Genomic DNA, 24865 nt, shown 5'->3' on the forward strand with positions numbered 1-24865 from the left:
GGATTGTCACGTAAAAGAGAGATTTGATTTGTTCTACTTTGCTTTAAGGAGCAAAGCTATGGGTAATAAGTAGATGTTAATCTAGAAGATCAATGTAATAAAAAAGTTCCTAAATCATTAGAGTCATCCAAAAGTAGAATGGGCTGTTTTGGGAGGTAGTAGATTTCTCATCATTATAGTTCCTACTTAATTAAGGATTGAATTATAAGACCTTGAGATCTCTTCCAACTCTGAGTTTCCTTTGTCCTGGAATGTCCTGTCCAAAATCACAGACTTTGATTCCTAATTTCTTAAGACCACTGTTACCAACCAATTAACTTAAATTCCTTCTCATTCATGAGGTCAGAACAAGAAATGAATGTAATAAATTAAAACTTTTGACTAAACTACATTATGAATGTGAATTGTGAGAATTAATGTTCTGCTATCTATTCTTAATCTTAATTGTCCTTATTTTTCAAAAAATTTCCTTATTTTGGTTCTATCATTATTTTCTAACAGTGCCATATCATAAAAACAAAGTTAAATAGTAAGAAAAATCATGAAGACATTTCCTAACTATTCACTTCAAATATACTATTCTCTAACTCCTCCCAATGCTCATGTTATATGCATTTCTCCATGAATTAGGGAAATTATCTAGCCTCATCCATCTAGATTCAACTGAAGTCCCTATTACACCAAGACTTGAGCTCCACATTCTTTACCTCTGTATCCTAATTTAGCTCTTTCTTCTTTGAACTCCTACAATACATATAGTTGGAAACACACACACACACACACACTCCTCTGAAGCCATGGTGTGTAATATAGGGGTTCATAATCTGGAATCCAAAGAAAGATGTCAGGAAATCTACAAGCTTAGATGGGGTAAGGAGGAGGCATAACATTTATTCTTACTAACTTCTAATTAAAATTTAGCATTTACTTCAATTTTTTAATAATCTAAGAAGAGGTTCATACATCACTAAACCACTAAAGCATTTATGACACAAAAATGGTTAAGAACCACTGGACTAATTTTGTTTTCCCTTGAGAAACTTTTATAGTGCCTGGTTGCCTTAATCAAGACATTTAATTAAGACTAACTAGTCTTAATTAATGGCTGAAATAATTATTAATTAATTAATGGCTGAAGTTGTGGGACCAGTCAGGTCTTGATCTAGAAAATCCATACGTTTTCATGTTGGCTCCCTACAAATCTAAAGGAAATGGTGAAAAGTCACAGATTTGGATTTAGAAACAGATATACATAGGCCACATTTGAGAAATTCCTTTTCTAAAAACACCCTAGATTTGAAATATGAGAGGCTTCCTCAAATCTCCTCTTTTCCAAACCAAGAGCTGAAAAAGAATTTATTATGGGACTACCTAAAAAATTTATATTTCGTATATGACCACAGCAAGCAAATATGAGGATTGCCTCTACTCATTACATAAGCTGCTGGAGTACTAAAGCCATGGTTATCTCTGGTGAGAGTCCACACTTAAGTATTATAGTCTCAGTAAGGAGGCTATAAATCATTCTAGAATCCCCACAGCACTTAGAAATTCTACAGATGCCACCAAATTGTAATAGTTGGGTCAAATTTAGTCACAGAGATGTTGAGAGACACAGCAGATAAATAAATGGTCATGACCACATGTAGGATTCAAGACTGTAGTATTTGTTTGTATTTATATTGTATTGTTGTTTGTATAATAGTCAGGTCAATGCATACCATCTAATACAAGTAGAAAAAATGCAAAGAAAACCAGTACAGAGAACAGATAGTAAAGACATTTGGGGAACCCATAAGCAGCCTGAACCAATGACTGGCACCTCTTCCAACATGTTTCTCCTTATGATGTGTTCTCTGAATTTTTACTCATTTACAATATTCAGGAAACAAAATATCTCCAAAAAATGTACTATTTTTCAATGACCTTCTCTGTCCTACTATTCATCCAAACAAACAAGGAAGATTTAGATAGACCAAGAACCCTATATATGCAGATGGGGGAATGTTCATGGTCAGAATGGTAACTGAAGAACTCAGGCTTCCTCAGAAACGATGAGAATTTTCTAATATTATAGATAGGAAATGCAAATTAGATACGTTTATGGTATTACTCTATGAAGTAGGCAGCTGCTTACTCTATGCCAAAATACAGCAAAAACTCTTTGTGGAAGACATGTGGAGATAACAGGAGACACAACTCAGCTAGAGGAAGAAAGCCCTAAGATTTATAAGAATTATACTCCCAAAACAGAATGAAGCCTGAAATAAATTCTTTTTTTTTTTTTTATTTAATAGCCTTTTATTTACAGGATATATACATGGGTAACTTTACAGCATTAACAATTGCCAAACCTCTTGTTCCAATTTCTGAAATAAATTCTTAAGGAAACTGGAGGAAAGGAAATCAGGGTCTCTTAGTTTTAAAGGTTTAGCCTGGACACAGATCTAGTTTGATTTCTACTCTCTTAGCTTCTCAAGGAAAGGGCACTCAAGATTTCAGGGCTGCCCAAATATGTTTCCTTCAATAACTTCATCCAGGGGGATTGAGAGAAAACTTTTCAGAGATCTGAAAAAGCAGCACTTAGTCACATTATGTGCATATGTTGGCCCTGTGCTAACTAGGGAATTGGTGAAGAGTCAACCCACATAAGCCATTCTTTATTCTGAAAGCTTTAAGATCTCCAGTGACAAATGCAAAAGTGTTTCATCCCTCCCCCTCAATCTGTGACTCTCCATAGATAACTACCTGCTGGGCTATTTTGCCATCAATGGAAAAATAAATGTAGCTCATTTCAAACTTCAGAGGTTACCTATGTAGTTCAAATATAGAAAGGAGCAACACATACCCCAATGACACTTCCTAGCCTCATTCACTGTTCAAACTTTTTTTTCCCCTTTGATCACAGCATTATTCAGCCCGCTGTCTAACAATAAGTCTCTCCTTCTTATAACATAAAGTGTGGCTGAAGTCCAGGTCCTGCTGCCACGTTGGCACAAGAGGATGGGCCAAGCCTGGGGCCTTGGGCAACTTTAGTTTCCTTAGTTCTAAAATGAGAACATGACACTGAACAAACTTAAGGGATCATGTAGAGTAGTTTAACCCACCATCCAGAAGATACAAAGTATACAAAACTTCTATAAGATCTAAGCCTTATTCTAGTAGGTATATGAGGGAGAAGTGCAGCACAAATTCTAAGACACTGAGATAAGACATAGAGAAGACACTCACCTCATACCATTTGTCCTGGGAAGTGACGGGATGTAGGATTTTGGTGTGGTGCAGGACTTCTAATGTGGGAATCAAACTGAAACCCCACCACACATCCCATATTTCACCACACACTTCTACTTCTGAGGTTACTTAAGAAGGAACGTCTATAAGAACCAGCATATATATAGCAATATATATATATATATATATATATATATATATATATATATATATATAGGAGACATCTGAGTTTGAATCCCATATTTAAAACTTACTAGCTATATAAAAGGCTACCTTGCTTAGCCTCAGCTTTTTAATCTATAAAATGGGGATAACAACAGTAGATACTTTAGATGATCCTTTGAGGATCAAATGAGATTGATTGTATGTGTGAATATGTGTATGCCTTTCTGTGTATGTGCATATGCATATATCTGATGATGAGGAAGTCACATAATATTTCAGGGTCCCCACATACTGCTCTAAGATTATAAATTATAGATGGCAATCTGTTTTGGTAGAGGGAGTTTTCACAATAGGAATCCCCAAATTGAAAAAAAAACTTATTTTTTTAACTGAACCAAAATAAAAAACAAATTGCGGGTGAGGAAGGGAGTAGTGATCTGGATTTCTTTTGGCAACTGGTTGCTCCTTCTTCTATTTTGCTAGTGGTAAACTATATTTCACATTTTTATTGATCAGAAAAAAGAAACCTTCATTTATCTTTCCAAAGCTAAAGAAAAGGGATTAAATAAAAACAAGAGGAAGTAACTGGACATGTCATATCAAAACAGCTTAAACATCAGGGCCAGAAATGTGAGCTAAGGACTAAAGATGAGGCAAACTGAGGTTTGAGATTTAAACCATATAATCTAAGATAAAGTAATCTAAAACATAACAGTTGGGGAAGCACAAAACCCTTTTTTTGGGGGGGAGGGGAGGACATAACTGGCAAAATTATTGGATTTTTTTTTAGCATAACTCCTGAATAAATACATCCAATTTTTTCAACAGTCATACCTTCCTCCCTTTCTTGCAAAGGAAAAAGATGGCTGTAGGCATGAAACATAGCATGTAACAGCAGACTCAATGGATATGTTAGCTTTTTAGAATTGATAGTTCCTTTTTTTTTAAACCCTTAGTAAACACTTGCCTCTTTGATGGTGAAAAGCACATACCTGGAAGTATCAAGGAATGGTTTGTAAGCAAGGATGATCCACTCTTCTCTGTTGGATGAATACCGTGGCTCCCGAGGTGTTTCTGCTATTGTATCTAAATCAACTAAATAATGGCATTTGCTGATGTCAACCTGGAATACAAACAAGATACAATTTTTCAACAAGACAGTAAAAGGCATATAATATTATCTGAAATCCCAGAGACTTCCAAAGGGTCTCAAGAATCAGAAATCATTATGTCCTCCATAGTAATACACTGATACAAAGATCACAGGTGTTCCCTCAACTACATGTACTTATTTTGTGTTATAACAATTCAGAAAGGGGGAAGACAGGGACGGGGAATGTGTTAACCTAGTTAAAGAAGTAGATATATTCAGCACTTGGAGACCTGGCTTAGCTTACCTCTGGAAATGACTACAAGTATAGAGGATGCTTAGCAACCAGAACAAATGTTGCTTAAAAATACCCTAAATCAATATGCTGACCTCAGGAAACAAATCATCTCACTCTCACTTTCAATTCATCACATCTTATAACCAGGAACAAAAGGGAACAAAGGTGGAAGAATGACTGAATAGAATTGTCAACCAAGGTGTGAGGGAAGTCCTCCTAACCGATGACTGAATCACAGCGGCTACCTGAATCAATTAAACAATACAGTTTACAGGTGTGTGTGTACTGCAACCATCATAGAACATGAACTTCAGAACATGAACAGAGTTCAGTGAAATAATATTACTGCCATCCTAGTACTTATCCTTGGATAGGGAAAGAAAATGGTAGCCCAAAAAACTCATAATAAGCACCAGCCAATCACCAGTGATTATGGAAGAATATGAATTCCACTGAATTCTACATTTAAAAAAAAAAAATCTTTTAAAATAAGAGACATTTTCACAAAACATCAATTTAGAAGAGGATACTCCAAAAGTCTTATGACTCTCAGGGAAAGGAAGGAGGAAAGTGTTTATTATGTGCCTACTATGTGCCAGGCACTGTGCTAAGCACATTATAAATATTATCTCCTTTGATCCTCACAACAAATCTGAGAGATCCATGCTATTCTCATTTTATTCTTAGGAAGCTGAGGCAAACACGGTTAGGTGACTTGTCCAGAGTCATACAGCTACTATGTATCAGAAGCCAAATCTGAATGACTCCAGGCCCAGGGCTCTATCCTCTGGTTCAGTTATCTTCAGGAGAAATTGTAAAGCTAGTAGTGTCTCACTGAGACAAGGAAAGAGGTAAACGCATAACAACAGTGCTTTTTAAAAACTAGATAGATGCCTTTCTAAAATTTAAAAGTCCCTCCTGGACTGTCAACTTCAATTTAGATGAAGACCATTAGGAAAAGTGGATGGAGAATTTGATTTTCTCTGGCCTACCAGTGAACTTTGTTTTTCCCATCTTCTTTCCCCCTTTTCCCTCCAGCTCACAGCAATGTTCTCATTCTCTCAGAGCATTATTTATATGTAAATAGGACTTCAGTCTCACATCTGTCTCTGCATATGGGCTATTCCTCCAGGGGAGAGAAAGCACACTGAGAATTGACGTCAGAACCAATTCCATTCCACAGAACTCTCTAAAAATGATCCTTTGCATAAACACTCCCGGCAGCAGTTTTTATTGTCTGAACACCCACTCCATGGCTCCCATGCATTTTACAAACATGAAATGAGTTTAGAAAAACTTCCCAAGAGCCATGTCTGTGCAATCAAACAGAACCAAGCAAGAGGTAGGGACATCCTGCATTGCTGCTCCTCTACTCCTGGGAATGCCTCTGAAATGCCATGCTGACATTTCTGTCCTTAGCTCCAGCCCAGTTTCCCTGGTTTTCAGTATATATGGGCAGAAGTCTAATTCAGTTTTACACTTGACCATGACAGCTGCCTACTACAGATATGGCTTGTAATGCTGCAGTAGTCTAACCCCTCAAAATACTCAAGTCACTTGGATTGGTACTGGCTATGTAAAACAACAAAAATGTATCATCTGGACTTAACATAATTTAATCAACCAATCAATGGCTATTTACTGAGTGTTGCCTGAGTAAAATACCATAGAGGATACAGAAGAAGGAAAGATAAAGCATGGTTTCTGATGGTAAGAGACTAACTATACTGCAGAAACAAAATTAACATGTTAAAACTGAGTAACTGTTATACTATGTGATAATGAGTATAAGTGTAACAGAACTACAAAAACTCAAAGTTACTAGAAAAATGGAGATCATTTAGTCCAATCCCTTCAGAGTGATGAGGAAATAGGCCCAAAGTGTGGAATTTCCTAGCCAGTTCTCTTTCCATTGCCTTTCCCAGTGACAAGCTCAACTCAAAAGCCTCTTTCATTAAGCCATTTCTCTAAACCTGTTCCTCTACCTCTTTATCTATGATCTCATATAAGCACTTGGTTTTTGCACTTCTATAATGCATATATTATTGTATATTAGTTACCTATGTAAATATCTAAACTGTCTGTGAGACTCAGCTTTAGGAGGGTACACTTTGTACCCATCTAGTTTCTATTTCTTCGCAAAATCCAGCTCATTGCTTTAGGGTAGTGGTTGTGAAGTAAACTGGTCTTTGGGGGGAAGGGAAGAGTTGGAAAGGCCTTGATGTAAACCGCGTCCCCCTTTAATTGTTGGGGGATGGGTGGTCCTGGGTCTCAAACCCTCCCAGCCTCTGGAAGGGGTCCCATCCTTCTGTTCATAGAGAAAACTCCCAGATAGTAATCTCCTATTCGATTGGAGATCCTAGCGTGGGGCATGGTCACTACCCTCTATTGGAAGGTCCTCAGCTCCAGGACAAAAAGATCTAATATAATCAAGCAGAGTTTTGGTTTTTTTTTTTTTTTTTTTTTTTTTTTTTTTTGCAAAAACCCTAACAGGATTTTGCCCGCTGATGATGATATTTCTTTTCTCAGTGTAATAAACCCATTTTTGCCACTAACCTCGAGTATTCATTGGAGTTTGCCAATTCTTTGGCAAAGCCTGAGGATCAGCCAGGGGACCCCATTACTGTCAGGGGATCTTTTAACTCTCATTTCTCACACCTCAACAGCTATGTCCATAGAGCTAAGGAGACATATACCAGAGATGTTACAGAGAAAGCAATAACAGTATTTGGCAAAATCCTGTGATATATGGAGTGAGAGCAAAGAGCAGAAGAAGATACCAAATTTGTGAAGTTGGGTGACTCTAGTCACTGTACCCTCAATAGCAATAAAGGACTTTGGGTCAAATGCTGCCAAAAGGTAAAGAAAGATGAAGATTAAGGAAGGCTGTTAGATTTGGTAGCATCAATAACAATATACAAAACATTCTTAAGCATATCAGCCAATAAACATTTATTAAGTGCCTATTATATGCCAGGCACTTTGCTAAATGCTGGAGATAGAAAAAGAGGCAAAAGACAGATGCTGCCCTCAAAGAGTTCACAATATAATAATGGGGAGACAAGAAAATAAATACTAGGGGAAAAAAAGTAAATAAAGTGAAAATATGAAATAATTAAAAGAGGATTAGGAAAAGTTTCCTGTAGAAGATGGAATTTTACGTGGGACTTGAAGGCAGTCAGGGAAGCCAGGAGGCAGAGATGAGGAGGATGAGCATTCCAGGCATGGAAAACAGCCAGAAAGCCTGGAGCCAAGAGATGGAGTATCTTATTTAAGGAATAGCCAATAGGCCAAGGTCACTGGATCGAGCATGATATGCAGGGAGCAAGATATAAGCAGTCTGGAAGGGGTAGGTGAGAAAAGACAGGTTTTAAAAGACTCTGAAAGCCAGAGAATCTGATCTTGGAGAAGACTGGGAGCCACTGGAGTTTATTTTATTTTATTAAGTGGTGGTAAGGACAGGTATGACACAGCTGGACTTGTGCTTTAGGAAAATCATGGCTAAATGGAAGACAGATTGGAATGTAGAGACACTTTGAAGCAGACAGATCCAATAGGAGTCTATTGAAATAGTCCAAGTGGGAGATGGTAAAGAACTGTACTAGGAAATTGAGTGGATACCCATCAGGTGGGACATGGATGAATAAGTTTTGATGTATGAATGTAGTGGAACATTATTGTTCTGTAAGAAATGATCAGCAAGCTAATTTAAAAAAAAAAAACCTGATGCTAAATGAGGCATGTAGAACCAGGAAAACACTGAACACAGTAATAGCAAGATGATGTGATGATCAACTATGATGTACTTGGCTTTCTCAACAATGAGGTGATCCAAGACAATTCCAATTGACTTGTGATGGAGAGTGCCATCCACATACAGAGAGAGAGAACTATAAAGACTGAATATGGATCAAAGTATAGTACTTTCACTTTTTTTTAGTGGTTGTTTGTTTGCTTGTCTTATTTTCTTTCTTGTGGTTTTTTTTTCCTTTCCCTTTTAATCTAATTTTTCTTGTGCAGCATGAAAAATTTTGAACTATGTTTAGAATTGCATATATTTAACTTATATCAGATTGTTTGCTGTCTTGGGAAGGGACAGAGGGAGAAAAATTTGGAATACAAGGTTTTACAAAGGTAAATGTTGAAAATTATCCATGCATATGTTTTGAAAACAAGAAAAATGAGCAGGACCAGGAGATCATTATATACTTCAGCAACAATACTATATGATGACCAGTTCTGATGGACTTGGTCATCCTCAGCAATGAGATCAACCAAATCATTTCCAATGGAGCAGTAATGAACTGAACCAGCTACGCCCAGAGAAAGAACTCTGGGAGATGACTAAAAACCATTACATTGAATTACCAATCCCTATATTTATGCCCACCTGCATTTTTGATTTCCTTCACAAGCTAATTGTACAATATTTCAGAGTCTGATTCTTTTTGTACAGCAAAATAACAGTTTGGTCATGTATACTTATTGTGTATCTAATTTATATTTAAATATATTTAACATCTACCAGTCATCCTGCCATCTGGGGGAGGGGGTGGGAGGTAAGAGGTGAAAAATTGGAACAATAAGTTTGGCAATTGTTAATGCTGTAAAGTTACCCATACATATAACCTGTAAATAAAAAGCTATTAAATAAAATTAAAAAAAAAAAAAGGTTAGGGGAAGATGTAAGCATTTTACTTGGGACTTGAAGGCAGTCAGGGAACAGTCAGAGTTTCTAGGTATTAGAGAAGCAGCCAGTAACCAAGAAAACACTGAAGATTACTGATAGAGTAATAATGATGGAGGGGGCAATTTATTGGAGGACATGAGATAAAATGGGACTACTTTTTCAAGTGGAAGACTGAACCTTGGTAAGAAGATTACATTTTAATGTGAGAAAGGAGTAAAGGAGGAAATAGTGGCAGAAGATATCTGAGTGATGGGAAATGAGGAAGAGGAGAGAAGAAGGAGCTCGAGGCAAATAGTTTCAATTTTTAAAATAAAATATGAGGCAAGTGTCTTAGTTGAGAATGGAGGGTGAAGAGGCAGCCATAGGAAATCTGAGGAAGGATGAAAAAGTTGGAAGAACTGTACAGAGAATAAATAGTGAGTTGATAAGGGAGGTATAGAAGGATTGCCTAATAGCAGTAAGGGCCCAACTGAGATTGTACAACATTAATTTGTAGTAGACCCAGTCAAAATGCTTGTATGATTGTGTCCACCAAATATTCAGTAATACATGAGTAGGAGTGAAGGTGAAGGATGATGCAGTGATCCAAGACTAAGGACTGGTATGGTACAATCAGCAATATGATAAGGGGATCAGGAACTCAAGAGAAGAGGATAGTATAGAGTTAAACTAGTTCACTAAGAGACCAATATGCAAGAAGAGAGAGTGGCTAGTGCAGGGAAGAGGGTCTGGAAGAGAACCGAGAGTTTTAAGGACTGGGGTTCATGGTAAGGACAAAGAATAGGAAATGGTTTCACAAAGGGAGATACAGAACAACAGTTCCAGAAATACTGAGCAGACTTAAGACAATGTGAAACAGGCCCCAAAGATGACTGAACAGAGAGCTCACAAATCTGGCTAACAGGACTGCAGGACAACAAGAACAACATTCATAAGCTGACTTCTCATGTCGCCGCACTCCTGATCCTGTTGTCCGCACAGCTGCCTGAGCTAGAGGCCTGTTACCAAGAAGAAAAGGATACGGATTTACATTGAAGTATCAATCAGCTGGAACAACAATGACGCAAGTCGAAGTAAAAATAGATGCTTGATGAGGGGAATCATGGAGTTCAAGGGAGAGCACACAGACATCATCTCTGTATACAAAATAGATCTCACTTCCCATAGAGCACTACAAATTTTTCTATGTACATAGTACAGAACTCATCAAAATTGGGGAAGAAGGGAAAGAAATGGGCAGAGGAACCTAAGAGATCAACTACAAAACAAATAATAGGATTACAAATGGAAACTGTAAGGCTATGAATAGAAATTATATCCCCAGCTAAATGTGTTATTTAGTCATAATTGATATCATAATTCACTGGAAGATCTACTAAGTGCTTAAAATGTTTTAATCATCTTATTCAAAAGAATTCATCAATGACTGATTTTAATAATAAATGTAATACTTAAAAATTCAACAGCTTTTGGAATATGTTTTTTTTTTAATTTCCAAAGTACCCAACTAACAGAGTTGATACTAACAAAGTTGATACTTTCTAATATCTTCCTGAGAGCTAGTACAATGAGGTAGAGAGGTTTCCTATAGGGCAGTCCTCATGACTAGGCACATACAATATGGAACAGCTTTAAATTCTTAGCTTTTGGACATTATAAATGCCTGTCTTAATTCTCTTCTAAAACCCATGAAATTTCTTCCATTATATCAATAATCTCAATCAAGAAATTACAGAAAATTCTACAACAAATATCTCCATATGACTAAAAAACTTCTAATCCCCAGTCAAGTGTACAGTTATTTTATTTTTAAAAGTCATTTGTTAGTATTTTTTGGAAAAATAACACAAAAAATTGGTTAGCAGAACCAAGAGAACATTGTACACAGTAATAAGAAGATTATGTAGATGATCAACTGTGATGGACTTGGCTCTTTGCAACATGTGGGTGATTCAAGGCAACTCCAATAGACTTGGGATGGAAAGTGTCATCCATATCCAGAGAGAACTATGGAGACTAAATATGGTTCAAAGCATAGTATTGTCACCTTTCTTTTGTTGTGTTTGTTTGCTTTTTTTTTTCTCTCGTGATTTTTCCCCTTTTGATCTGATTTTTCTTGCACAGCATGACTGTTACGGAAATATGATTAAAAGAACTGTACACATTTAACCTATATCAAGTTGCTTGCTGTCTAGGGGAAACAGGAGGTAAGGGAGGGAGGAAGAAAAATCTTTAATAATAAAGTTTCATAAAAATGAATGTTGAAAACTATCTTTATATGTATTTGGAAAAAAAATACTATTAAAAAGAAAAAGAAAAAAATAACCCTATTACTTCCCAAAGATTCTTCCCTGGTTCTGCCTTCATAGAAACTTCCCTTCATAACAAATAAGATCAGTCAAACAAACCTGGGTCAACATATTGGCCATAACAAAAATGCATGTCTCATTCTGTATCTATGGTCTGTCATCTCCGTATCAAGAGCTGCCATATCATCAGTCCTCTGATGTTAGGATTGGTTGCCAAATTCATCAGTTTTACAATCAATGTTTTTTTCCCTTTATACTATTATTATTACTGTATATGCTGTTCTCCTGGCTTTTCTTATTTCACTCTATGTCAGTTCAAACAAATGTTCCCAAGTTTTTCTAATTTCTTCATATTTACCATTTCTTATGATACAGTAATGTATATTTATGTTCATTTATCAAAATATGTTTAACTCTTCCCCACTTAAGCTTTTAGCTTAGTAAGAGGTACCTACTTGCCTTCCACCTTTGTGATCACAAAAAAAAAAAAATGCTGCTATATTTTTGTTTAAGGAAGGATGTTTTATTTCTCCACTTCAATGTATTCATAGGAAAATATAACAAGAATAAGAAAGGGAATTACCTTCCTACCACAACTGATGCAGCTATGGAATCAGTCAACATTTTGTGATGATATAATGTCATCGCAAAATGTAAAGTAAGTGTTAAGAAATTTTCCTGAACAAATATGGAAGGATTTTATGCTTTATAGACATTGGATGAAAGCAAAAGATAAGATACTACCTAGGAAATATCTGAGAATTGTCTGAGAATATCAGTCATGTACCCGATGGATAAAGCAGCAAGTCAGAACAGGAGTTCATCAGTCCAGTGATAGAGGACTCCAGTTTGGAAGTTGAAGACTTGGTGTTGAGAGCCTGAAGGGGAAAACAGGTCCTTGGAAATGAATGTTTCTCTTTCCCTAAATACTAGCTATGTTATCTGAGATAACAAACCAGCAATAAACAGACAATGCATCTAATGAGAAGCAGAGAGATACAACAAGGGCAGGAGAAATCATCACCTGAAGGAGGAGGAAGCTTCAATGAGCATGATCCCTCACACTTAGGAAGAATACTAGTCATGTGAAGCTCAGTGCAGCACTTTGCACAGAAGAGATCTATGTAAGGACTCTACAAAGTAAGAAAGGGGTTTCTTGTAATGTTCTGGTTGGTTTTCTGGAGGTCTCTAGACCAACCTTCATTTTAGCAGAATAATCACCACGAGAATAGCCAGGGATAAAGTCCAAATTCTTTATAATCTCCTTTACAATCTAGTTTCCTTGCCTGGGGTCTGGACTAGTTTTCTTGAGGTCTTTTGGAACATGTCTTGGTTTCTGTGAGGAAGGGAGAAGGACCCCACGATGGTCTCTGTTTTTTTTTTTTTTAATTTATTTAATAGCCTTTTATTTACAGGATATATGCATGGGTAACTTTACAGGATTAACAATTGCCAAACCTCTTGTTCCAATTTTTCACCTCTTAGCCCCCACCCCCTTCCCCAGATGGCAGGATGATGCTCTCTGTCTTGAAGTCTGTCTTAGTCCGAGAGCTTGTGCTCCAACCTGAAGTCCTCTATCTTCTCTGGCTCTGGCTCTGAGCCCCTCTGAGTCTGTCTCTGGCTGAGTTTGTCCCAGTTTATATGCAGTATACTGAGTATAAACCAATCATTCTATCACTAGAGAACCATTACTTGTTGTAAGATTAAATCAATCATACTGAACTAGAGAACTATTAAGTACCGTCCTAAACTAGATAACTATTGTCTTATCAATTCCACTGACTTAACACTTTGTAAGAATCCTTATTTCAAGTACAAGAGTTCTGGCCCACAACACTTCTAATTTCAAAAGTAGTCAGTTACAGTTGGCCATATGTATATTCTACATATGTAGAATGTAGAAACGTTTAAGTTTGTGGCTACTTCTCCCATTGAGGTTGTATATTTTTGTGGGAAAACACAACCCAGGCATTTGGGGAACTTTTTTTATTATCTGTTCTTACTATATCATCCTTGCTAAGATCTCTATTAAGTTTGTCCACTTTTTAAAGTTTGTTCATTGTTAATGAGAACCACACCAGTAGGGGCTTACAAGTTACACCAGCAGGACAAAAGAACAGTCTTGTCCCTAGAAAACAACTTTCCCCAATTAAGTGGGATCACTTAAGCCAAACTGCCCCAGCAAAAAAAGAAAGAAAGAAAATAAGTGGGGGAAATCCAGAAAGAGGTGTTACATTTGTATATATACACATGGGATCTTTCTATCTGTCTTTGATCTTGGGACATATGTTTAGTAGAGGTATTGCAAGGTGAAAGGGTTTAAAGCAGTGGTTCTTAAACTTTTGTTTTCAATACCTTTATCCTATTAAAAAATTATTGAGGATCTCTCCAAAGCATTTTTGTTTATCTGGATTACATTTATAGACATTTACCATATTGGAAATAAAAACTATTTTTGAATTTGTAGACCTTCTAAAAGGGTTTCAGAGATCCCCAGGATTCTCTAGACCATACTTTGAGAACCACTGGTTAGAGAGTTTAATGTCTTATTTAGTATAATTGTAAAATGTTTTCCAGTATAATTGTGATGTAAATTGTGTCCCCTTTGACTTTTGGGGAAAGGTTCATGGGCCACAGGATCTCCTCTGGGGGGAGGCCTACCCTTCAGGGAACCCAGTTGGGTGGTCTCATTCAGTTGGAAATCTTGGCCAGAGACATGGACATACCCTCTCTATTGAGTTGAAGATTTGTCCAGAATCACTCCCAGTAGCTCAAACTCCCAAGTAATCTCTTTTCAATTGAAGATCTATGCCTAGGGCATTGTCAACATTGAGTGAATCTCATTCAATTTTGAATTGAAGCCCCAAGCCTCAGATGGCTAATAAAAGACAACTCTGAACCCCAAATCTTCCCAGATGTCTTAAACAGGACCTTGCCCACTAAGATATCTTCTCAGTGTAACCCACCTTTGCTATATTCCTTGCCCACTAAAAAGTCTGTCTTCCATAAGCTGGCTTCTCAGTGCCAATAAATCCCTTTTTGCCACACAGATTTCGGATTTGCAAATTCTTTCATGTAGGACCTGCGCCTCCAACCAGACGGGATATCTCCCATGCCAATTCTCACACCTCATCTTTTGCACCTCATCACTTGGACCAATTACCAATTCATAGCTGTAATGGGCTGAGGCTTGAGTTGATGCACTGAGGTCCCAAGCACGTGAGGCTAAATAGTAATTGGACTATACTCTATTAATATACATGATTGGATAAAGAATAAAGAAAAGTCTGAAAGTCTGAAAGGAGACGGACTATTATTGACTTATAGGTAGAAGAGGAGTGTAAGTGAAAACTTAATGAAACAGATGGCATTTGAGCTAGACTTTATAAAGGATGGATGGATAGGATTACAAATGGAAATGAAGAAAGGGGGGAAGGGCATGGAAGTTAACTATTCAAATAATAGGTAGGAAATTATGGGACATTTCTGGGGATTTAGTTATTACAGTAAGAAGTTCAATTTAGCTCATATGGAATGGAATAATGAAAGAACAAGTTAGAAAGTTAGAGTAAAACCAAATTGTGGGAGAATAATAAATTGAACTTTAATTAGGAGGCAATATGTACAATAATTAGTGGAACATGATCAAATCTTGCAAAAAGAAAAATGTATCTGCCAAATGCATTATTGTACAATCTGAAAATTTGTAATAATAGGTTTTCTAAGAAATACAGAAATCTCTAGCTCCAAAAATCAGTATAATGGGTTTCCTAAACATCTCTAAAATCATTTAACTTGAAATAATGTGGTAATGCCAAAGCTGTAAAATGAAAACAACTCAGAATAGAAATCTCTCTTTAAGTCAAATCTTCCCCCAAAACAGAACAATGATCTATTTATTTAGAGGGTAAATAAATTAATGACCGCATATTTTAAAATCAGCCAGAATCAGGAATTCAGGTTAGGGGAAAATCATCAGTCTTTATTCTCAGTGAAGAAAGATTGGAGGTGGAAGAGAATGGGTAATAGCAATGTGTGCAGCTGAGTCAAGAAGCTAGCTAGACCAGAAGCCACACGACCAGTGGCTACCAGAATAGAACCCAGGCCCAATCTCTCCCAGCCTCTCTTCCTATCTCTCTGCCTCCACCCACCAAAATCGTCATTTCCTATACAACACATCAGGACTTGCACAGAGAGTGGGAGGGGGCCATTCTTTATCCAAGCATGTATCTTAATAGAGTATAGTCCAATTACTATTTAGCCTCACGTGCTTGGGACCTCAGTGCATCAACTTAAGCCTCAGCCCATTACAAATAACAATTAACAAACAGCTAGCAAATTATTTATATAGCACTATCTGGTAGGCTTCACAAATATTATCTAATCTTCATGACTGCTAAAAATTCTTCAAAAGAGGAATGACACATAAGAGATAAACCAATTTCAGTTGCCTCCATAATCTAGGATATCAAGGTTACCAAAAGAGGTAATGACTCAACAAACAAATAATAGAGGGAGTTACTAGAACTCATTTAGCATTCCCTACCTCATATTCTACCATTCTTTGATAGAATTTAAAAGAGCAGAAGTTTGCTCAGGCTGTGAGGTGGCACTCTGTGCCAAAACAAAGATTCACTAGGGAAATGAGGTATTGAGGAACTGGGGTAGGACAATTGTGGCTGTGTAGCATTTCATTAAATCTGTGGGAAAGAGCACAGACTCCAATTGGGAACAGTTTTGTATCCACCCTCCTCCACTAGAAGATGCTTGATACTGAGACTGTTGAGTCATGAATTGCCCAAAATGGGCAAAACTGAGATGTTTTTCAGGTCCACCCTCTGGAGAAACCACTATCAAAGAGAAAGAAGCCAGAAAGTTAGCAATAGAGAACTATGACAGGAAACAAATAACTAAAATTATCAAAGATTTAAGAAGGAAAAACTCAATTAAAGATCTTGTGTATAAGCAGATAAACCAAAGGGAGAAATACTGATATTAGAAGAAAATATAGCCTCCAGATCAAGCAAAAGAGTAAAGACATTCTGAGTAACTTATCTGCAATTACTATTCCCCTTTATCCTAACTTTTCACAGTTTCCCTTGATATTCTAGGGCTTTTATTTTTACAAATGAATTTTATTATTTATTGATTTCTATAAAATGTCCCTTTGGTAATTGGATTGGCATAACATTAAAAGTATAAATCAACTTTTATAGTCTTGTCATTTTTATGTTTGCACAGTCCAATCATGAACACTGAATATTCTCCTGGATGTATAAGTTGTTCTTTGACTCTCAGTACTTTTTATACATATTATAGTTATTTGGAATTGAGTTCCCTATCTAATTATTCTTGGATTTTGTTATTATCATATAAAAATAATGTTAATTTTGGGGGGTTTTATTTTATGATCTGATAATTTGTTGAAGCTATTAGTATCTTTTGTGATTCCTAGGATTATCTAAGTCAGTCATCATATCATTAGTAAATAAGGATTGTTTTATCTCCCCTTTATCTATCTTTATTCCTTTAATTTCTTTCTATTGTCTTATTAATGTTGCTATTGCTTTCTAAAACTTTATCAAATAGTATTGGGGAGAGTTAGCATCCTTGCTTTACTTGCATATTTATTTGAAAAGTTTTATTATATTTCCTTTATATATAATGCTTGTTTTTGGTTTTAGTTAGATACTTTTTATAATATAAAAGATCTGCCTATACTTTCAGTGTTTTCAACATAAGTGACTATTGTATTTTATCAAAGATTTTTTTCTACATTTGTTGAGATAATCATGTGATTTGGGATATTTGGGTTTTTAAGTTGATCAAAAATCTTGATTGTTTTCTTAATGTTGAACCATCCTTGCATCCCCGATATAAATCTAATTTGGTCATAATGAATGACTTCTTGAATGACTTTCTAAAGTCTAACAGGATTTTAATTAAAGTTTTTAAATTTATATTTATTTATGATGTTGGTAGTTGTTCTGTGCTTTACCATTCTCTGGTGTAGATATTAGAACTATATTTGGTTCATAAAAGGAATCAGAAAAAGTGCTTTCTCAATCTTTGAAATTTATAAAGTATTAGTACTAATTGTTCTGTTTAAATTTGATAGATTTCTCCTGCAGATTCATCAGGAACAGAATCTTTTTTTCTTTGGTGGTTCCCATATAGCTGATTCTATTTTAATGAGAATTTTTTGACATTAACCCTTTCAAAACTTTCTGTTCCAAATTTTCTCCTATTTCCCCCTACTAGCTTCCTAGATGGCAGGTAGTCTAATACATGTTAAATATGTCAAAATATATGGGACATGTAACTTTAATACTGATATTGGTTTGTTGTCTGATTCTTTTTAGTTGTTCTCCTGTTGGTCTCTTTTTAAAAAAATCTTTTGAATTTTTGCTTTGTCTGATAGCATAATTGTAACTCCTGTTTTTGTTTTTTTTTCATTCATTTGATGCATAATAAATGTTTTTCTGGCTCCTCATTTTTATTCTATGTATATCTTTTGTTTATGAATATGTTTCTTGTTAGGAATAGCTTGTGAAGTTTTGTTTTCCTAGCCAATCTGTCCCTTTTTCATTTTACTGGACTGTTTAATCCATTCACAGTGAAAGTTATGGAACTTAAGTGTATAATTTTCATCCATTTGTCTTTATTTTCTTTTCAAATTAGGATTTTTTTTCTTTCTTTTTTATATACAGTACAACTGAAGGAATATAGTACTGTATTTAAAAAAAGGGGGGGAATCCTAATTTAAAAAAAAATAGAGACAAATGGAAGAAATCCTATTATCACTAGCTTTCTTCTCCTGTATGTATGTATACACACACACACACACACATACACACATACACATATACACAGTGACCAAAAGTCATCTCCAATAAATAAGTGATTACAAACTATTAGTAACCATGTAAAAGGACACTTAAAATCATTAATAATAAGGGAAATACAAATCAAAATAACCTTGAGGTTTCATTTCATACTTTGCAAATTGGCAAAGATGACCAAAGATGGAAATAGTCAGTGCTAAGGAGGTAATGGGAAGATAGATATACTAGTGCATTGTTGGTAGAGCTGTGAATTAGTACAACCATTTGGAAAGCAATTTGGAATTATTAAAACAAAGTTCTAAAATGTTCATACTAACTGACCCAGAGATTCAATTACTATGCTTATACATGGCCATTAATAAGAACAAAGTGCTTGCTTACAGCAAGATACTTATACGATAGTTTAGAATTGGAAACAAAGTAGGGGCTAATCATAGAACAACTGAACAACTGTGGGGCATAATTGGCATATTATTGTTCTATAAGAAATGATGAAAGTGATAAATACAGAGAAACATGGAAAAGTCTGAGTGAAATATGATGCAATCAAGGAAACAATATATACAATCACAACAATGTAAGTGAAAAGAAGCATACACATTCCCAAAATCAAAAGTGAAGCAAGCAATGAATGTGAAAAATTCAGAGCAGCCAAGGAAGACTGACATGAAATGATGTAGTATGAGGTAAGTAAAACCAGAAAGACAACATATACAATGACAACAACAATGTAAATAAAAAGAAAAAATAACACAACTCTGAATGTTGTATTCTCTGAATAATTACCAAATTTAAGAGAAAATCAACTACTCCAGTATCTTTGCCAAGAAAACCCCACATGGGTTCACAAAGAATTGGACACAACTGAAACAAATAACAAAAATCATCATGAGATTTCTTTGGAACAATATTTTTCAGATAAATATTTATCTCTGATGATACCAACTATTGCTTTATGTTTAAAGATTAGAATGATTTTAGTAAAGAAAAAAAGAACCAACCAAGTTCCCCTTAAACCTACCAAATTTACAAGTTGAGAAATCCAAAAATCCCTTTTCACAACCCTTTGAACATCATCAGAAATTCAAAAATTAAAAGATTAAATTAGATTTAAATCTGACTTGAGTTATACTAAAAAAAGTATTTAGGTGTCTCTTCAGTTTTAATCAGTCTTTCTTATATCAAAAATAACAAAATTGTAGGGTGACATTAAAGCATGATCATGAAACAAAAATGTGCTTCATTTCATTAGTCACAGGCTACTTATCAGCCAGCTGTCAAAGCTAAAAATATGCCACACTTAAAAAATTTGTAAACCATAAGGCCATATAAGACTTATGTCTTTTAAAGAATGATTTAAAGAATTAAATCCTTCAGGGCTTCCCTCCCCACAAAAAATAATCATATTATAATTTGCTGATCAGTAATGTTCTGAATTATGATTTCTACATTACCTAATTCTGGAGTCCCAGTGTTAGAAAGGACTTTAGGATACCCTTTCTGACCCTTACCTAAAGCATCAATCTCTTTATAGCAGTTCCTTAGTTGCAGAAACCTAGACTGGAAAGGTGATCATTCTAATCTAGCCCCCTCTCTGAGAAACAAGGTCCATCTACAACATATCCCAAAGGAGTCATCTAGAGCTTTAGAGGATATAACATAACAGGGAACTAACTCCTTCTCACAAGCAAATTCCATTTTCAGATAATACTATTGTATTTTCCTCATCTTAATAGCCAGGGATAAAGTCCAAATTCTTTATTGTCTCCTTCACAGTCTGTCTCCTTGCCTGGGGCCCAGACCAGCTTTCTGGAGGCCCTTCAGACGGACCTTGGTCTCAGTGGAGAAATGAAGGCCAGCCACCATGGTGGTGGGAAATGGAGTAAATTAATCTGGCCGAGTTTGTCCCAGCTTATATGCTCTATTACAGTTAAATCCATTCATCATACTGAGTATAAACCAATCATTATATCACTAGGAAACCATTATTTGTTGTAAGATTAATCCAATCATACTGAACTAGAGAACTATTAATCATCAATGCTGAACTAGATAACCATTGTCTTATCAATTCCTCTGAGTTAGCACCTTGTAAGAATCCTTTCAAGTACAGAGTTCTGGCCCATAACAGTCCTCCTCCTCCTCCACTCTGGCACCAAGTGGTGTAAGTCTAATTCTTCTTCTATCAACATGTCATTAACAGCATTTCTCTAATACTCTGAAGTTTTCAAAGCACCTTAAATACACTTCGTTGAGCATCACAATAATCCTGAGGTACAGACACTGGCATTTTTACCCCCACTTCATAGACGAATCTGGGAGTGGTTAAGCGGCTTACTTTGGGCAACGTTTAGTAAATATTAGGTAGGGTTCACACCCAGGCCAACCAGGCTCCAAGTCCAGCATTCTAACTATTGCATACACTGTCTCAAAAAACTTTTCAATATCAGGCAGCAGTTAAAATGTTTCTTTCTTCTTGTTGTTGTTCAGGAATTGCAAAAAATCCAGAGAGCCTGAACACTGAACCTGTACATTGAGTTTTCCAGATTGGGGAAAGAAGCAGTGACAGAACAACCATATTGCAGTTTGAATACCACCTCTAGGGACATGCTCCTGCCCCTTTAGGGATTTAGAATCACAGCTTTAATTTAAAAAGAAATAACATAAATATTTTAAGGTAAGGCAATACCTCCATTTTGTTTTAGTGAAGGAAAATGAACTTGCCTGGCAAATATGCCTGCTTTAGTGAGTGATTTGGTTGGATTAAATTGTTTATCAAATTGAAGCAGATTTGGCTGCAAACATCTGAATATTTAAAGGTAATTAGAAATACACAAAGAGAAAAAGTATCTACCTTGCATATATGCGTAGAAAAGCTGTGATCACTCTTAAGAGACCAAACTGGAAAACAGAAGTGTATTCTTCATCACCTTGTTAGACTATAGAAATGGGTATGGTACCACAAGATTGGGGGGAGAAATGTTAATCTGATTTTCAAAAAAGGGAAGAGAACAGAGTTTGTAAACAATAATTTGTAAATCTTATTAAGTTTGGCTTTGATTCTTGACAAAATTCCAGGATATACAATTAATGTGATGGTTAATGACTATCTATATAGGTAAAGAAAGCAGAGACAAAAAGCTAGCATGGAGTCATCAAGAACGGGTCATAATACCAGATGGACCTCAGCTCCTTTTTTGACAGGATTTTAGAATAATAGATCAGGGGGAATCCCTTAAGTATAGAGAAGTGAAAGTAGCAGGACAGAACTCTCCGAGCATGGTGTATCACCAAGTGCAGAAAGAAGCACTGGAGTGGGAGACAGTATGTCACATGCCAGGAACTGCAAGTAAGCCAGTCTATTTCTAATTCAACTTCATAATCAATCAAAGAGCCTTTTATTAAACACCAACTATATACCAAGTATTTTGCTAAAATAAGATACAGAACAGATGGGTAGAAAGAAGTTGTTTTATTAAAAACTGAGGGTATTTGTCTACTGTAAACTTCATTTGAGTTGTTGATAGAATGCTGGACATGGATTCAGGAAGGCTGAGTTTGATTCTCACCTCTGATATTTACTAACTCTATGACCCTGGGGCAAGCCAATGAATCCTTGTAAATCTGTTTCCTCCTCTGCAACATGAGGATAACAATTTAACTACCTATACTTTACAAGGTTTTTGTAAAACTCAATAGAAGTAATTTGTATAAATCATTTTGCAAACCGTAAATAGAAATTAGCAGTATCAGCCATTTTTCCAATAGCATGTGGATCTCCTGGCACACACACTCCCCTTCATCATTACAGACTGGCAACCTGTTACCAGTTCCTCATCTTAGGGAGTTCCTGAGGTCCTGAGAGCGCGTGATGTGCCCTATGAGTGATAAGCAAGACCTTAACCCAGCCCTCAGGACTCCTGGTCCAGTTCCCTCTTCATGGTGCTGCTACTTCTCACACTGGGATGGTGGCAAAAGCTGGGACAGTCTGAGGCTAAACTAGGGGAGAAGCATGAGGACCGAGATGCTGGTCTATCTTCTTCCATGATATGACCACATCTGGAGTACTAAGTATAGCCTTCAGGCCCTACATTTTAATAAAAATAACAAAAACAAAAATAAAACAAAAAACCTCCAATAAATTTTAAGATACAAAGTGTCCATAGGCAACTGTTAGAGTACAGATATAATCACTGACAGCACTTCGGAAGCACCTGAAGGTTTTCCAAGAGTTTTATAAATATGATCTCATTTGATCCCCACAATGACCCAAAGAGGCAGGTGCCATTGTTATCTTCATGTTACAAAGAAACTGCAAAGAAGCTAAACAATATGTCATATGAGAATCCATTGAAGGAAATGGGGACATCAGGCCTGAAGCAGATTGACAAGGACCATGGGAGTATCTGAAGTTCTGGCCAATGGAAAGGCCTGGAGGGCCACTTGCTGGAGACATTGTACAGGGACTGGTAGGCCTCAATGGCCGTTGAAGGCTCCTTCCCGTTCTTGCATTCTGTGATCCCTACTCTACCTCCGCCAATTCCAAGTATTTTCTTCTTCTAGTTAAACATTCTATTAAAAAAATCAATGAAGAGTTACCCCAGCTTTCTGGGCCTCAGTTCAACAAGTATTTCAAGTTTCTTAATCACAAGGAGCTAAGAATCTAGCCACAGCTAAACAGCTAGAGCTCCATTTCTAGTCATCAGGCCCTGCAGAATAGTGATGACTGTCTGAAAAGAAGCTTGCAGTTTAATAAAAGAACTGATTAGAAACTAGAATTAAGGGTTATGGGCAGGCTGAAATAGAAACACTCCTATTAAGAGCTATGTGATTCATTCTTTGGTTGCCTCTCAAAGGTACTATTGCAGACAACTATTAAATTTAAAAGAGATTAAGTAATTTCTCAAGTCTAAGAGATTCACAAGATCACTCAAAAGACAATATATTCAATAAAACTAGAAAAAAAAACACTAAAGATTTTCCCTATTCCCAGTCCAGTATCTCTACTGTAAAGTATTTTCTAAACTATAGTCAAACAGATGTGAATTATTGTCATTGTTATGCTGCCATTCGTCAATAAATGTTTCATTCTTCCCCAGGGATGTCTCCTGAGTTCTGAAAGATATTTGGCGGTAGGAAGAGGCTGAGGAGGGACTGGCATGAAATTTCTGCAACAGGAAATTTTCAAATATGTCACTTCTGTTTATAAATTAATTCAAAAGCATTTATCATCCTCTTTTAGGAACTCAGTCCTGTGCTAGCGAGGACATGGAAAACCAATGGCCCAGTTCATGCCCTTAAAAAAATTCCCAACTCAGGTGAAAAGACAAAATACACACATGAAATAATGGCGAATCAAACTAGAGAATCAGAGTTAAGGGACGCATTGTATGCCACAGATTACAATGTGAGCTCTAAGAAGGCAGAGTAGTAATAGGATTTGAGAGAAGATTCATGTTTTAGTCCCAAGTTCCATTACATAGTTTCACGGCTTTGGGGAATTTGGCTTCAGTTTTACCATTTATAAAATTAAGAAGTTGGATGTAATGATTTCTAAGTCTCTTCTTCCTGTGACTATGTGATTCTTTTTACCAGTTAGAAAAATTGCTTTGGTTCCACAGAACCAAGAGCAAAGGTAACAGATTATTTTCTAAATGAAGAGAGGAAGAAAAGCAATTTGACTGATAAACTAATTTATATGATAAAAGACAAGAAAATTTCTAGCAGGGTAATCAAAGTCACAGAAAAGCTGGATCTACACACTCAATCCTAAATGTCTGATTTTTTTCCTATATAATATATAGTGCTTATAACAAATCAGGTCTATATTACAGGAAGGAAATGGCTTTCTTCACTTATTTGCTGTCATAGACTTATAGCAGTTTAGCAATTCAGAAATTACCTCAGAGATCATATAGTCTCAGCCATTTGTTTTACAGATAAGGAAAAAGGACTTCTGAGAGATTTAGTCATTTGTCCAGAGAGATGGAGGTGAGACAAGAACCTTGATCTTTTGACTCCCAGCCCAGTCTTTTTGCCACTCTATGGTTTAGGTCTGTCAGTCAATAAAAAGGTAACAAGTTCAAGTATAGTCCTCATACCATGGGTATCCTAAACTCACAGCGACATCATTTTTTAGAATGTATTGTTGTAGGCAATAACTATTATCTTCTCAACAGTGGGATTTTCTATATATCAAGTATTTGTGAAGATAGATATATGTACAAGTATATG

General features: G+C 36.1%; 1 protein-coding gene across 3 annotated transcripts in view; it reads right to left on the reverse strand.

Annotated features, from left to right (window-relative positions):
• ALG9 (ALG9 alpha-1,2-mannosyltransferase) overlaps positions 1-24865 on the reverse strand; it is a 132959-nt gene that overhangs the window by 25171 nt on the left and 82923 nt on the right. For 2 of the 3 annotated variants that reach the window (XM_031961167.1, XM_031961169.1), the window contains one exon: positions 4392-4522. In XM_031961167.1, coding sequence (XP_031817027.1) covers positions 4392-4522 — 131 coding nt within the window. Of the gene's footprint in view, positions 1-4391; positions 4523-24865 lie in introns of those variants that run through there. The other variant, XM_031961168.1, reaches the window with a different exon arrangement.

Source organism: Sarcophilus harrisii, chromosome 3, assembly GCF_902635505.1.
Source record: "Sarcophilus harrisii chromosome 3, mSarHar1.11, whole genome shotgun sequence".
Lineage (NCBI taxonomy): Eukaryota > Metazoa > Chordata > Mammalia > Dasyuromorphia > Dasyuridae > Sarcophilus > Sarcophilus harrisii.